Source organism: Trichechus manatus, unplaced genomic scaffold, assembly GCF_000243295.1.
Source record: "Trichechus manatus latirostris isolate Lorelei unplaced genomic scaffold, TriManLat1.0 scaffold00086, whole genome shotgun sequence".
Classification (NCBI taxonomy): domain Eukaryota; kingdom Metazoa; phylum Chordata; class Mammalia; order Sirenia; family Trichechidae; genus Trichechus; species Trichechus manatus.
This window is the reverse complement of record NW_004444022.1, coordinates 6,364,807-6,381,339: the sequence shown is the minus strand read 5'-3', so window position 1 is coordinate 6,381,339 and position 16,533 is coordinate 6,364,807. Positions and strand designations below refer to the sequence as shown.

At 38.8% G+C, this 16,533-nt stretch overlaps 1 protein-coding gene across 2 annotated transcripts in view; it reads left to right on the top strand.

Annotated features, from left to right (window-relative positions):
* Positions 1-8,349, top strand: part of HELB (DNA helicase B) — a 29,574-nt gene extending 21,225 nt beyond the window's left edge. For both annotated transcript variants that reach the window (XM_004381539.2, XM_023736097.1), the window contains exons 8-13: positions 698-779; positions 1,142-1,201; positions 3,360-3,594; positions 4,394-4,537; positions 5,642-6,136; positions 7,028-8,349. In XM_004381539.2, the coding sequence (XP_004381596.1) occupies positions 698-779; positions 1,142-1,201; positions 3,360-3,594; positions 4,394-4,537; positions 5,642-6,136; positions 7,028-7,132 (1,121 nt within the window). In that variant the 3' untranslated portion in view covers positions 7,133-8,349. The remainder of the gene's footprint in view (positions 1-697; positions 780-1,141; positions 1,202-3,359; positions 3,595-4,393; positions 4,538-5,641; positions 6,137-7,027) is intronic.
* Positions 8,350-16,533: the final 8,184 nt, after the last annotated feature.

Below are 16,533 nucleotides of genomic sequence, written 5' to 3'. Positions count from 1 at the left end.
TTGCCATCAAGTCGATTCCGACTCATAGCAACCCTATAGGACAAAGTAGAAGTGCCCTGTAGGGTTTCCAAGGAGCTGCTGGTGGATTCAACCTGCTGACCTTTTGGTTAGCAGCCATAGCTCTTAACCACTACGCCATGGATGTAATCAGTGGTGATAATTAAACTGTTTGGAGTTCGTGGGTGGTGCAAATGCTAGTGTGCTCAGTTGCGAACCCAAACATTGGAGGTTCGAGTCCACCCAGAAGTGCCTTGGAAGAAAGGCCTGGCAATCTACTTCTGCAAAATCAGCCATTGAAACCCTGTGGAGCATAGTTACCTGATACACATGGGATTTCCATGAGTCAGAGGCGACTTGATAGCAACTGGTGGTAGTTAAACTGTTTAACTGCAAGGGCGTGGGCACCATTGGAAAGGATGCCCCTGCTATGCTAAGTTAACCTTTTCATTGCTTACTCATGCATGGGAGATCTGGGGGTTCTGGAGGAAGGAAGGAGATTGTTGGGCCATCAGTGAATATGAAGTGAGTGTAAACAGATTGGGAGCTGACCTGACCAGGGACTGACCTCTCTGTTGACAGTGGGACATCTGGACCCCCTCTCTTTATCCTCTTCCCTATTGTTGAATTAGGCTTTTCATACAAAAACTGTTGTAATTTGGTGACTTTCTGTCGTAACTATTTTGTCTTGAATTATCAGATTTATATTCTGTGGTTGGAACTTTACTCAAAGAAGAGGACCTAAAAGATGAAAAAACATCACAATTTATTGCATTTAGAAGGTAAAGCATTTACAGTAATTTAAAGTTTTTAATCAGCTTTTAAATCTTGTAACTTGTTAATATAGATTCTAATTGGATGTGAGACTGTCATAGTTCATCAATGTTAATTCTCCTTTATTTCGGGGAATTTTTTTTGTTACATGTGGCAGAGAGCAGTTTCTAAAGAGGACTTTCTACCACATACTTGTTTGGAAACTCACTGGAAATCTGACTGCAACAAAAGTTTATTTTAAAAATTGCAGAGTGCTTTTTCTTGGAGAAGGTCCTGGAAACTTTTTATAGAATCCTGTGCATCATAATTGTTGGTAACATAAAGAAGCACATAGCAGATACCACTAAAGTGGTATTTTCATATGTTTCAGGCAAGACTGTGATCTAATCAATCACTGCTGTTCCAAGCACTACACAGGCCGCTTAAACAAGTGAGTAAAGAACGAGAACTTTGAGGACAGTCCTTCCTTGCTTTGCTGTTGTTTTTTGTTGGTTTCTTTTGTTTTCTTTGAAATTTGTCAGCTGTAGCCACATATTTAAAACTTTTTTTTTTCTCATGTATGAAGTTTAAGTATCTCATCACTGAAATATAATATAGATCGATAGAAAAAAAATTGACTATTTGGTTGTCAGTGTAGCAAGAAAATAAAGGAGTAAAATCTTCTTTGTGGTTTCCAAGATGACAAGCTCTAGCTTATCCAAGATGAGCTTGGGCGGTTCAGTAGAGTTTTTAAAATTGTAATATGTATATAGTGCTTTCTAGAACCTTAGCAGCAGGATGCTAGCACCTTTGTGAGCATCCATCAGAGAAATATGAGTGCGAGTAGCCACTGTTCATACACAGCAAAGTTATTCATTTCCCTTGCATTTAACAATACCTACTTATTACTAAGTGCAGAGGACCCAAAGATGTGCAAAATACAAGAGGAGCTCCCTGAGAGAAGACACAAAACTGTGTCAAGCAGCATACATAACACATGGGTTAAAAAGCATGGGGTTTTAGCCCATACAGTCTAAGTCCCAGTAACTGTGATCTTCGGCAGGTAGTTTCACCTTTCTAAGCAGATGTAAAAGAGAATATTTATCCAGAATTTCCCCTCACAGACTTGTAGTAAGGATGAAATGAAGTAATCTACATAATGCACTTATCATAGTAACTGGCATGTTGCCAACATTTAGTCAACACTTGCTATTATTCTGATGTAGTGTCATAAATGTTATAATAGAAATATGTATGAGTGCTATGGGAACAAGGATGAAGGAGTGATTCATTCTACTGAGTGTGGGATGTCCAGAAAGATTTTACAAGGATGTAACAATGGAGCTTGGTCCTGAAGGATGGATAAAAGCCCTCTGAGTGAAGGAGAGCATTTCAGGTGAAGCAAGCAGCACGAGCAACTCACAAAGATATGTGAATTTTTTTTTTAAAGAGCATTTTTTTAAAAAGGGCCAAAAAAACCAGTTTGGCTGTAGTGTAAAATTTTCCCGGCCAAGGGAGGGCACAAAGGAGAAAGGCTAGGCTCAGCCAAACTGGATATATCCTGCTGAAGATGTTGGACTTGTCTGATTGATGGTTCTGTGCATAGGAATGACATGTTCAGATCTTTCTGGAAAATTCTTTCTCCAATTGTGTGGCAGTTGTATTAGAGCGGAGAAAGAATAGGAAAAAGATTACAACAGTCAGAATAAGAGAAAATGAGTACTTGAAATAGGGTAGTGATAGAAGAGATTGGAGAGCAGAAGATGAATTTAAAAGGTAAAATCATTAAGATTTTTGGTAACTGTTAAAATATAGGAGCCCTGGTGGCACAGTGGTTAAGAGCTCGGCTGTTAACTAAAAGGTCAGCAGTTCGAATGCACCAGCCGCTCCTTGGAAACCCTATGGGGTTAGTTCTACTCTCTCTTACAGTGTTTTTCAGCAGTTATGCCAAGATTTCTCAGTTGCAAAGTTTAGTTGGTATCTTAGTTATCTAGTGCTGCTGTAACAGAAATGCCACAAGTGGATGGCTTTAACAAACAGAAATTTATTTTCTCACAATTTAGGAGGCTAGAAGTCCAAATTCAGGGTGCTGGCTCTAGGGGAAGGCTTTCGCTCTCTGTCAGCTCTGGAGGAAGGTCCTTGTCTCTTCTGAGCTTCTGCTCCAGGGCGATCTTTATGTGGCTTGGCATCTTTCTTCCCCCATCTCTGCTTGCTGAATCTAATCTTTATTTCTTGTAAGAGATTAACTTGAGACACACCCTGTACTAATCCTGCCTCATTAACATAACAGAATACTCATTCCCAAATGGGATTATAGCTACAGACATACAGGTTAGGAGTTAAAACACGTATTTTTGGAGGAAACAATTCAATCCATAACACTTGGGAAACGTCATTGAGTTTGAGGTGCCGCAGGGAGTATGTTTAAAGAATCAGATGACAACTGTGGGCACTTGATTTCTTGTTGACCTTTGGAGAATGAAGGCAAAGTAGAGAAAATGTGGAAATTATTTTGAGAATAGGATCAGTCTGAGTGGGAACTAATGTTTAAACAAAATGAGATTGAGATTTTCCCAACTTTGATGCCGTATCTTCGTTGCCTCACCCAGAGACCATCATAATAGACTTGTATTTGGAGTTGGTGATAAAATTTGTTGTACGAGGAATGCATATCTCTCCGATTTACTCCCTGAAAATACTTCTGAAAGTCTGCAGAATAATGAACTACAGGCCAGTGGTGAAGACCTTGATGTTACTCCTCGTGATTTTGCTAAAAATAAAAATAAGCGTAACTTTGAAAGTGATATTCGACTATGCAATGGAGAAATATTTTTTATAACAGGAGTAAGTGATAACAGAAAATATTACTTTTGTTTTTAACCTATTAGAGGTATATTTATTTTTTATTGTCCTAGGATTGATTCAGAAACTAGTATCACAGTTGACATTCTTGTTCTGTAATATTTTGTTAAGGATTTTTGCACCTATGTTCATGAGGGATATTGGTATATCTGGTTTTGATATGAAAGTAATGCTGGCCTCATAAAATGAATTAAAAAGAATTCCTTCCTCTTATATTTTCTGGAAGAGTTTGTGAAGAAACATACTGTTAATAAACTTGAAGTGCTTTAGTAACAAAAAGTAAGGCACAGATGAGACACTGTATTTTGTAACTCATCATCTCCTTGGTTGCTGCTTAAGTATAAAAACTAAAGAAGCGTATGATCTTGTATTCATTCGCATTGTGTAGACCCACTCCGAAACTCATGATCTGCCTTGAAAGCTATAAGTAAAGAAAAGTAATCTCTCTGCAAAAAGTATATAGAGACTTAGGCGGTCAGTACAAAAAATGAAATACACAGACTTCAAAATAAAGAAAATACAGACTGTCCTTCAGAGAGTTGAAATTAAGCCTAACTTTCAAGGACTAAAACTTTTATTTGTGTTTATTGAAGTATTTGGGTGCAGATATATTCACAGTTTGTGCTCAAGTACAGATTTTGTTGTCTTTTGAAATTCTTAACCATTGTAATGAATATACTTATAAGGAGATTGCATTTTGTGTTCAACCTGAAGATAAAGTGTCTTTACTGTGTGCATATTTAAAGATATAGAAAATAGTTCTGCTTTGTTTTGCTGACAGGATATAACTGATATAACTTTTGGGAAGAGAAGATCTTTGACCATTAATAATTTTGCTGGCTTGGAAGTAACTGTGGATTTTGGAAAACTAATACAGTGTTGTCGCATAAAACATGCATGGGCAAGAACTATTCACACATTCCAGGTAAGAGTGGACTTTAATAAAGTTATTTAAATAGCTTGACGTAGAGCACATTGCACTGTTTTTAATTGTTGTTGCCTTTTTTTTTTTTAATTAGGAAATAAAATGCACAAAAATAATACCGACATTAATTTTTTGCTGTATGTGCTTCAGAGCCCTTTTTATTTCTAGGATCTAAGGATGCAGATTGTAATTTTAAATAGATGATCAAGGTAATACTCATTCTTCAGGCCTTCCCTTACCACCAGGACCAGGAAGGGTCAAGATCAGTTATCACTAAATTTTCCTTATACTTGAGTCTCCAATGTGGCTCAGCAGGGCATTGTTCCTGATTTTGTCTTTATTTAAAATTTTGATATTTTGCTCTTCATAATTTTTTTTGCAGTAATTCTGATTTTTAAAAAATTGTGTAAAATATGATTATCTTTATTACTAAGGTTTTTTTTTTTTTTTTTTTTGGTGGTTGTTAGATTGCCTGACGCTGGTGCTTCTCTTGCCTACCACCTAAAGATAGTTTTGTTAAAATTTTGGTACAATTTCCTTCCTTTTGGGGGATTAATTTTGTTTTGTGTTACATAGTTATGATCATTTTTATGTACTTTTTTGGATCAGACTAGCTTTATTTTGTGTTACATAGTTATGACCATTCTTTAGAAATATTTTTGTATCTAGTTTTTAAAATTTAGTTATGTTTTAAGGCATTTTTGATACTTGCAAAATAATATAGATATGTGTGTGTATAAGTTTACTTACCTATTCTCTATTATTAGATGTTTACGGTATCCATTTCTTATCATTATACACAACAGTGGGATAACACATTTACACACAAAGCCTGTGTAATAATTTCTTAGCGCTGTGTGCCATCTTTAAAGTTTCTACGAGCCAGTTGTGGACCTATATGAGACCTAAACTCAGTAGCATAAGTATAAGTTCTTGGATAATGAATAAAATGGAGTCCGTAAGATGGATTTATATGAATACTCTGGCCAGGTAGAAGGAATAGTGAGCTTTTTGAGGAGTGTCTCTTTTCCATCTTTTCAACTGTCTGAAGCAGTGAACCTCTTAAACAGTGTGAAGTCTTCATAATGTATTACTCTCTCCCAGGGCTCTGAGGAGCAAACAGTTGTGTACGTCGTGGGAAAGGCAGGCCGCCAGCACTGGCAGCACGTTTACACCGCAGTAACCAGGGGCCGCTCTAGAGTGTATGTAATTGCAGAAGAATCTCAGCTCCGCAGTGCAATTAAGAGACACAGCATTCCCAGAAAAACACGTTTGAAACATTTTTTGCAAAACAGGCTTTCCATGAGCTGTGCACCTCCAGCAGAGTTTCCATCCCCATCAAAAAGCTCTGGAGAAGGTGTAGAAGCTTGCACACAGCCATCAGCATCCCCACTCCCTACAGCTGGGACTGACTCTGGTACAGACGACGTCACCAAAAGCAGAGCCTCTACGCCTAATGGCTGGACGTTCACTTTTGCTGACAATTGGCAGTTACCTTCATCTGATGAAGTGGATACAGATGAGAGCCCATCAAGAACACAAGGGTCCAAAAGAACCTGTGGGGTGAATGTTGATGAAAGTCCAAACAAAGTTCTTATGGTAGGACTGATGTTAGCATGTGCTTTCATTGTCCTTAAATACTGCTAACTTCAGTGTGCTTTTAAATGACCATATATTTTTATCAGTGTTATATTATACTGTAGCACTTAAAAACATAGCTGTTCTCTCTTGCATGTCAAATTTCCCCTCTCGTTTGCTCATCTGATGATAGCGCTTTTCCTCATTGTGGTTGAGGCTGACACTCTAGGCAACCTCCATCAATTGATAGAAGGTGGTGTGCCAGAAGAAACCTCTGTCATCCTGCACCTTCTTTCTGCATATCTTCCCTGTTCACTCCTCCCCATCCTGGAAGAGTTTTCCTGACAGAGGGCACAGTGTGTGAGATGTTGTCATAATCAGCAACTACAAGTATAGGACTGTGGCTGGAATGGAGAGTGCAGATGGGAGGTTGTAGGGGCCAGGACACAGGAATAGTCAGGAAAGACAGCGCTGGCTTCATGGGCACGAGACCTGTGCAGTCCGACAGGGCCATGTGTTTTGAAGGGCCCCATGCTTGGTTTAATGCTCAGTTGTTACCATCTTGAAATTCTTAAGTTTTGAACAAGGGGCTTGCATTTTCGTTTTGTATTAGGCTGCCAAATTATGAGGTGGATCCTGTCCACACCTTTACAAGCTAAACCCATGTGCTCACTCAGCAAAGAGTTGTTTTACATGCTAGACCCAGAGCTGGGTGCTGTGCCAGGGTGTGCAGAAGTAGACCTGATCCTGCAAGGAGCTGGCAGCCAATTGTTTGGGTCTGCTCAAGTCTTCCAAGGGGTGGGGGAAAATGTATTATGTCTTCTTCAGAAGCAGTCAGAAAGAACCAGAAGTACAGCGGGTAGACTGACTATGTTTTTACAACATTAACTTTGTATTTGGTTATTCTAACAGGTGGAAGAATCATCTCCACAAGTATCTTCCACATTTCAGAATTTAAGACTGAATAATTTAACCCCGAAGCAACTTTTCAAACCCACAAATAATCAAGACACTTAATTTTACTTCAGATTGCTCAAAATTACTGTCTATTTTTTTTTCCATTCAAGACAAAATGAAACATCATAGCTTCGAAGTATCAAGATAAAAGAAGATGTCTATGAGTGGAATTTTATTTTAAGGTATTTGTGTTAGCTGATGTTTTAAGCGTATGATCGAAGGAAACCTGAATGATTTCAACGTGTGTCATCATGAGAACTGTAGTAGCTAGCACTGGACATAAATGAGGGGAAAAAGATTTTTTTTTAAACTTTGTACTTTAAAAATGTTTTATTTTTAGGAATATTAGGCTTATTAACTGCCATGATCACTGTGGTTTATCTTTGCCAGTGGGTTGAAGCAGTGGCAAAGATGAACTGTAATTGCGTCTGTTGATATTATTGACACACATTCCAGGTCATCATGTCTTCTGCAGAGCAGTTAGCTCGTAAGGCTGCTGCTGAACTCCCATCAGTGCTGCCCCAGCCAGCATACCTGGGGCTTCTTCCCGGAAGTGCCTTCCATGTCGGGAGAACCTTATTTTGAGTATATTACACTTTGGAAATTTTTTTTTATTTCTGAAGTGATTTGAGTATTTTAGATTTTTATTGTTATACAGTAAAAGTTAGGACAAATTTACCTCTTATCTTAATTTTTAAAAATAGATTTATTGAGATATAATTCACATGTTATAATTCACCTATTTAAGGTGTACAATTTGATGGCTTTTAGTATATTTACAGAGTTGTGCAACCATCACCACAATTAATTTTAGAACATTTTTATCACCCTCGAAAGAAATCCTGTGACTCTTACCTGCAATCCCCACATCCTCTCTAGCCCTGTCTCTATAGATTTTCCTATTCTGGACATTTCATATAAATGGAATCATACAATATGTGGTTCTTTGTTACTGGCTTCTTTGACTTAGCCAGTGTTTTCAAACTTCATCCGTGTTATAGCATATATCAATACATTTCTTTTTATTGCCAAGTAGTATTCCATTATGTGAATACACTACATTTTATTTATTATTAATCAGCTGGTGAACATTTGGGTTGTTTCTACTTTAAATCTGGATATTATGAATCATGCTGCCGTGACCATTCATGTACATATTTTTGTGTGGATGTGTGTTTTCATTTCTTTTGGGTAAATACCTATAAGTGGAGTTGCTGGGTCAAATGGTAACTTTATGTTTAAACTTTTTTTTTTTTTTTAATTGTACTTTAGGTGAAAGTTTACAGCTCAAGTTAATTTCTCATTCAAAAATTTATACACATATTGTTTTGTGACATTTGTTGCAATCTGCACAATGTGACAGCATGCTCCCCCTTTCCACCCCAGGTTCCTTATGTCCATTCGTCCAGTTCCTGTCCCTTTCTGCCTTCTCATCTTGCTTTTGGACAGGAGTTGCCTATTTGGTCTCATATATTTGGCTGAACTAAGAAGCACATTCCTCACGTGTTATTTTTTTATAGGCCTGTCTAACCTTTGTCTGAAAAGTGAGCTTCGGGAATGGTTTCAGTTCTGGGTTAGCAGAGTGTCCAGGAGCCATACTTTCGGGGGTTCCTCCAGTCTCCCTCAGACCATTAAATCTGGTCTTTTTTCATGAATTTGAGTTCTGTTCAACGTTTTTCTCCCACTCCAAAGCTCTCTATTGTGATCCCTGTCAGAGCACTTGTTTTTGGTAGCTGGGCACCATCTAGTTCTTTTGGTCTCCAGCTGGTGGAGTCTCTGGTTCATGTGGTCCTTTAGTCCTTTGGGCTAGTATTTTCCTTATGTCTTTGGTTTTCTTCATTCTCCTTTGCTTTGGGTGGGATGGGACCAATAGATACATCTTAGATAGCTGCTCGAAAGCTTTTAAGACCCCAGACACTACTCACCAAAGTGGGATGTAGAACATTTTCTTTATGAGCTATGTTATGCCAATTGACCTAGATGTCCCCTGAGAGTATGGTCCCCAGGTCCCAGCCCCAGCTACTCAGTCCCTCAAAGTGTTTGGATATGTCTAGGAAACTTCTTTGCTTTTGCTTTGATCCAGTTGTGCTGATGTTCCCTATGTTGTGTGTTGCCCTTCCTTTCACTGAAGTCGACACTTGTCTACTATCTAGTTGGTGATTTTCTCTCCCTCTCCCTCTCCACCCTCGTAACCATCAAAGAATGCTTTTTTCTGTGTGTAAACCTTTTCTCGAGTTCTTACAATAGTGGTCTCATTATGTTTAAACTTTAGAGGAATTGCCAGAGTGTTTTCTAAAACAGGTGCAGCATTTTATGTTCCTGTCAGCAGTGGATGAAGGTCCCGATTTTTCCACATCCTTGCCAACATGTAGTGTTACGTGTTCTTTTGATTATAACTCTCCTAGTGAGAGTAAAATGGTTTCTCATTATGGCTTTGATTTACATTTCTCTGATGACTAATGAACAGAGCCCTGGTGGTGCAGTGGTTAAGAGCTACGGCGAGCTACAGCTGCTTACCAAAAGATGGGCAGTTCGAATCCACAGCTGCTCTTTGGAAATTCTGTGGAGCAGTTGTCCCCTGCCCTGTAGGGTTGCTATGAGTTGGAATTGACTCAACAGCAATGGATTTCTTTTTTTTTTTTGGAAGACTAATGATGTTGAGCATCTTTTCTTGTATGTATTGGCCATTTGTATGTCCTCTTTAGAGAAATGTCTATTCAGATCCTTTGTCTATTTCTAACCTGAGTATTTGTCTTTTTATTATTGAGATGTCAGAATTCTTTATGTATTCTGCATGCAAGTCCCTTATCAGATACATAATTTGCAAACATTTTCTCCCATTCTTCTGATTGTCTTATCACTTTCTTGATGTTTTTTTAAAGCACAGAAGTTTTTAATTTTGATAAAGTGCAGTGTGTCTTTTTTTGTTGTTGTTGCTGCTTGTGCTTTTGGTGTTATGAAACCATTAAGAAACCGTTGCCAAATCTAAGGTCACAAAGGTTTAATCCTGTATTTTCTTCAAAGAGCTTAATAATTTTAGCTTTTACATTTAGGTCTTTGATAAATTTTGAGTTAAACAGTCGATGGTTCCCACCTTACTACATGTGGAGACCCTGTATGCCTCTACCATGGTATTCCAACCCTCCTGTGCTGGGAGAAGTGATGGAGGGTGCTGACCACCAGGGTGCAGGAGGACAGGGTAGACCAGTGAGACAGAATATGTATCGGGTTTATGGACCACAGTTTCACAGGGTTCCTTCTCGACAAAGACAGCTTAGAGAGGACAGTGATGAAGAGGATAAGGAAAATCAAGGAAATGAGTCCCAAGGTCAGCAGCGACTTCAATGTCAGTACCATTGCAACTTCAATTACCAGCACAGACAACCAGAAAACCCTAAACCACAAGATGGCAAAGAGACAAAAGCAGCCGATCCACCAGCTGAGAATTTGTCCACTCCAGAGGCTGAGCAGGGCAGGGCTGAGTAAATACCCGTTTACCATCTCTGCCATCATCCAGTTTAGTCATCCAACAAGGAGAAATGACTATGAAGTTCCAGCAATAAAAAATGAACAGAAGATTGGGGCTGAAGACCTTAAGTGCTTGTTTTTTTGCCCATTGACCAGATAACTAGAACTACCTGCAGCATGGGGTTTTTATTATTCTTACCTGAAGATGTCTCCTTTTGGTAATGACAGATGTGTTGTTTTTTTTTTTTTAAAAAAACGGGGTTATTCTCAATACACCTTTGAAGGTTTTTAAATTGTTTCATATCTGGTCAAGTTGAGATTTTTAAGAACCTCATTTTTAATTTGTAATAAAAGTTTACAACTTGATTTTTTAAAAGTCAACAGATTGCAAGTACTTGTTAACAAAGGTCTTAAATAATTCAATATATAAATACAGAATAGTTTCACTGCCGTAAACCTTGCCTGTACCTCATTATTCATCCTTCCACCTTACAGAGCCCCTGAGGACCACTGATGTTTTTACTGACTATAGTTTTGCCTTTTCCAGAATGTCTTATCTTTGGACTCATACTATATGTAGCCTTTTCAGACTGGCTTCTTTCACTTAGCAATATGCATTTAAAGTTCCTTCATGTCTTTTCATGGATAACTCATTTCTTTTTATTGCTGAATGATACCTCATTTTATGGCTATATGATAGTTTGTTTATTCATTTACCTAGAGAAGGACATCTGGGTTGCTTCCAATTTGGGGCAGTTATGAATAAAGCTGCTATAAGCATTTATGTGCAGGTTTTTTAATGGACTCTACTGAGTAAACACTTAGGAGTGAGATTACTGGAAGAAATGGTAAACCTGTGGTTAGCTTTATAAGAAACTAGCAAACTGTCTTCTAAAGTGGCTGTATCCTTTTATATTCCTATTTGTTCCAAATCCTTGCCAGCATTTGGTATTGTTGATATTTTTGATTTTAGAACCCACCCAGCGACTCCACAGGAGAAAGACCTGACAATCTGTTTCCATAAAGATTACAGCCAAGAAGACCCTGTGGGGCAGTTATACTCGCTATGAGTTGGAATTCAGTCTATGGCACCTAACAGCAGTAGGTGTATAGTGGTATCTCATTGTTTTAATTTGTAATTCCCTAATGACGTATTGGAGCCCTAGCGGCTCAGTGGCTGAACTCTTGGCTGCTAACCAAAAGGTCAGCAGTTCAAATCCATCAGCCACTCCTTGGAAACCCTCTGTACTGAAGGGTTGCTATGAGTCGGAATTGACTCTGCAGCAGTGAGTTTGGTGTATTGATGTATGCTGTTTAGCATCTTTCCATCTGCTTATTTGTCATCTCTATTTTCTTTGGTTAGATATCCGTTAAGAGCTTTAACCATTTTGTAATTGGGTTGTTGATTTTCTTGATGAGTTTTAAGAGTACTCTGTATGTTTTGGACACAAGTGCTTTATAAAATATGGGTTTTTCAGATATTTTTCGCCTTATCTATAGTTTGTCTTTCATTCTCTCAACAGCATCTTAGAGAAGTTTTTAATTTTAATGAAGTCTAACTTACCAGTTGTTTCTCACGGATCGTGCTTTTTTTGTTATAGCTAAAAACTCATTGCCAAATCCAAAATCACCTAGATAGTTTTCAGTATTATCTTCTAGAAGTTTTATAATTTTACATCTTACATTTAGGTCTATAATCTGTTTTAATTGTTGTGAAAGGTGTAAGGTCTGTGTCTAGATTCCTTTTTTTTTTCGTCGTATGAAGGTACACTTGTTACAGCACCATTTGTTAAAAAGGCTTTGCCTTTTTCTTCTTTGTCAAGGATCAGTTGGCTATATTTGTGTGGATCTATTTCTGGACTCATATTATATTCCATAAATTTATCTATTTATTTTTTTCCAATGCTGTCTTGATTACTGTTGCATTATAGTAACTCTTGAAGAGGTCATGTCAGTCCTCCAACTTTGTGTTTCTTTGCCAGTACAGTATTGTGTTGGCTAATCTAGGTCTTTTGCCTTTCTATATAGACTTTACAGTCAGTTTTTGATATTCAGTTTCTAATTTATCATTACTGAGATTTGATTTTGATTGCATTGAATCTATAGATCATGTTGGGAAGAATTGACATCTTAAACAATATTGAGTTTTTCTATCCATGAACATGGATTATATCTTTGTTTATTTAGATCTTCAGTTTCTTTCCTCAATTTTGTAATATTCCTTGTATAGATTCTTTTTTAATGTAGGCATTTATGGCTATAAATTTCCCTCTAAGCACTGCTTTAACTGCATTCCATAAGTTTTGGTATGATGTGTCTTCATTTTCATTCATCTAGAAATGTTTTCTAGTTTTCCTTTTATTTCTGCTTTCACCTGTTGGTTATTTAGGGGTATGTTGTCTCCCATTATGGAATGAGCTGGGGAAAGGACAACTGGGACCCCAGTATTCTAGACCTGCTGTACCTGGGCAGAGTCTCTATCTTATGTATGGGTACTGGGTGGAGGAAGGGAGCCCTTGACCTCTTGGCCATATTCACCAGGAATTTAGCCTTGTCTGCTGGATCCCTGGTGGCGCAGTGGTTAAGAGATCAGCTGCTAACCAAAAGGTCAATAGTTTGAATCCACCAGGCGCTCCTTGGAAACCCTATGGGTAGTTCTGCTCTGTCCTGTAGGGTCGTTATGAGTTGGAATCAACTTGACAGCAATGGGTTTAAATGGAAATTGGAGGTGATAAGAAGTGCTTGTGGCCTGCCTATCCTGGTGCAATACAGTAAACTTTGATTGGGAGCTGAGGTGAGAGGGAGTCCAGTCTTCTTGGCTACACCTGCCTGGAGTTGAACATTTGTCAAGCTGGCTGCGGGGGTAGGGAGTGGGTTGTGGCTCAAAAACACTTTTGCTGTTTTTACCAAGTTTTAGTAGATTTTTTTGAATAAATGTTTCTTCATCTGTTGTATATGTTTAGAATTTTTCCAGACACTGTGTGTGCGTGTGTGTGCATGTGTGCGTGCGTGTGTGTGTGTGTGTGTGTGTGTATTTTTTTACTAGTTTCCACCAGTTTTGTTTAATGGGGAGTGGGTCCACTGAGTTCCTCATGTTGTAATATTTAAAGTCTATCCCAATGTTTTTATATGTGTATTTTCTTCCTTTTTTTTCTTTTTGCGTGGTTTTAACTTTTTCATCAAAAATGTGGCATGGGTTGAAGCAATCAGACTGCTTTTTTCCCCATGATTCTAAAACTGGTTGTCAGGGTGATTACAAAGAAAGAGGTGTAACAAATTTTAGACAATGGCAATTAGATTACATGGCTTTGACACTGCAAAGTGTTATGGGTTGAATTGTGTCCCCCTAAAAATACGTGTTTTAAATCCTAACCCGAACTGGAGCCCTGGTGGCATAGTGGTTAAGAGCTCAACTGCTAACCAAAAGGTCAGTGGTTCGAATCCACCAGCCACTCTTTGGAAACACTGTGGGGCAGTTCTACTCTGTCCTATAGGGTCACTATGAGTTGGAAGCGACTCAGTGGCAACGGGTTTATACCTGTGGTTATAATCCCATTTGGGAATGTGTTTTCTTTATTATGTTAAGGAGATAGTATTAGTGTAAGGGTATGTCTTAAGTCAAACTCTTTTGAGACATAAAAGAGATTAAATAAGCAAGTGAGCAAGCAGAGATGGGGAAGAGAGATGCCAAGCTACATGAAGGTAGCCCAGGAGCAAAAGCTCAGAAGAGACAAGGACCTTCCTCTAGAGCCGACGGAGAGAAAGCCTTCCTCTAGAGCCAGCACCCTGAATTTGGACTTCTAGCCTGCTAAACTGTGAGAAAATAAATTTCTGTTTGTTAAAGCCACCCACTTGTGGTATTTCTGTTATAGCAGCACTGGACAACTAAGACACTGTGGTATTTATGTTGTAGCAGCACCAGATAACTAAGACAGCCATTTTTCAGTCCCCTCTGCTATAGCCAACCTCTTCCCCAAACAATCTGACTTGTGTCCTAATGATTTTATTTAGATTAATATTAAAATAAATTTGCATCCCTTGGATAGACACTGACTGATATTTGGAAGCATCAACCTAGAGACAAAGGAAAAGTGAGCCAGGAATTAATACTTACTTGTGAATGTCAAATAAAAACTAATCCAGACTTAAGTAAGGAGAGACTTCATTCACAAGGATTATTGCAATAAGGGAGGAAGGTTGTTGCAGTCAGGAGTATGCTCTGATCATGAGAGCTGCAAGCATCTCACAGGTTATGCAGAAAAGGGCTTGCCTTTTAGAGAGAGGAGTAAACACACCTAGAAGCAACCAGGTGTGAGGGAGTGGGTAGTGTGATGGGACAGTTGATCAGCGAATTTCTTTTCTTGCTATCACCTGATTCTTGAGAGGAACTGTTAAGGAGGGGCTGTATGCTGGCTCAGGCTGAGGGTGGGTCAAAGTTCTGGGGTCTGGAGGAAGGAAAGAAACTTAAAGTTTAATTTAGTCAGTAATTTTGTCCAGATTGATCAGTGGGTAGGTGCATACAGTTCAGCTAATCTTTTATGAGGCAAAGAATGGAATTTCCAGGGTCTGGGTGGTACAGTTTGGGCTTGACTGTTAACCTAAAGGTTGACAGTTTGAACCTACCCAGCAGGTCCGTGGAAGGAAGGCATGGCAATCTGCTTCTGTAAAAGCTACAGCAAAAAAAAAAAAAAACACTATGGAGCAGTTCTACTCTGTAACACATGGGGTCACCATGAGTCAGAATCAACTCAGTGGCTACGGATTTGGTTTTGGTGTCTGGTCTTGTCATAGGCAAACAAAGGGGGCATCTAAGTCACATGGGGTGGATAGTTGTTGGCAGTAAGCAAGTCTGTGGAACACAAAGAGGGGGTGTGTGTGTGTGTTGGGAGGGCCAGTATTTCTTTAACCGTGGCTATTTTCCAGGAGCACAAGGCTCAGGCAGAGTTTAACATTGTCATAGAGAATTTGAAAATAGCCTTTTTTCCTTAAAACAGTGAAATTATTACATGACTGAATATTACAAAGCAAAGCACTAGTCCTTATGAATGTACTTTTGGTCAAAATATAAATAACTTACCCATTTAAAAATTCTTTCTATAAGATTTCATTTAAAGGGGACACTTGTAGGAGCCCATGATTTGGATTTCAAGAGAATAGTTTTTAACCACAGCATGTTAAAACTGCAAGGGCCACGTTATCCCGCCTCCTACTCCACTAGATGTCTGTGAGTCATCAGTGGACTGAACACTTTCTATGCCGAAGGACTTAACTGGATAGCTGGTACCATTGTAAAATGCTAGTTCTTAGAAATTGCCGAAATCGGACTCATTAAAACTCCTGTCCGTAGGTCCTGGTTCTGGCTCAGTAAACGAAAACAGACCTTGTCTCTTCTGCTCTACCTGACCATTTATCCCTGGTTCCCTCCACCAGTTTTCTAGTGGCACAGCACCAGATATCCTCAGTTCATAGTTTGCCACTGCCCTTTTTGGAGGCATGGGGTGCTCAAAACTTACGTGCTGACCGTAGAGGCACGCTTTCTTTGACCTCGTCACTATATTGGAACAGTGCTACCTGAAATCATTAGTGTTTGTTTTTAAACAGCCATTTCTAATGTTGATTCATTCTGATTTGGGACACAATTGATAAGAGTTTTTCACATGAGCTACAGCTTCTCGCCTGCCTTTTCATGTAGTAATTTCTTACCAAACTTGAGTTCATTGGCTTCAGCCTCGGTCATTGTGAAGAAATCAGGTCACCGATAGGGTTGCTATAAAGTCGCTATGAGTTGGAATCGACTCGACAGCCACAGGTTTGGTTTTTTTATAACCGTGGTGGCACAGTGGTTAAGTGCTTGGCTGCTAACCAAAAGAAAGGTCAGTGGTTTGAACCCATCACCCACTCACCTTGGAAATTCTGTGGGGCAATCTGCTTCTGTAAAGATTACAGCCTGGGTAACCCTATGGGGCAATCTGCTTCTGTAAAGATTACAGCCT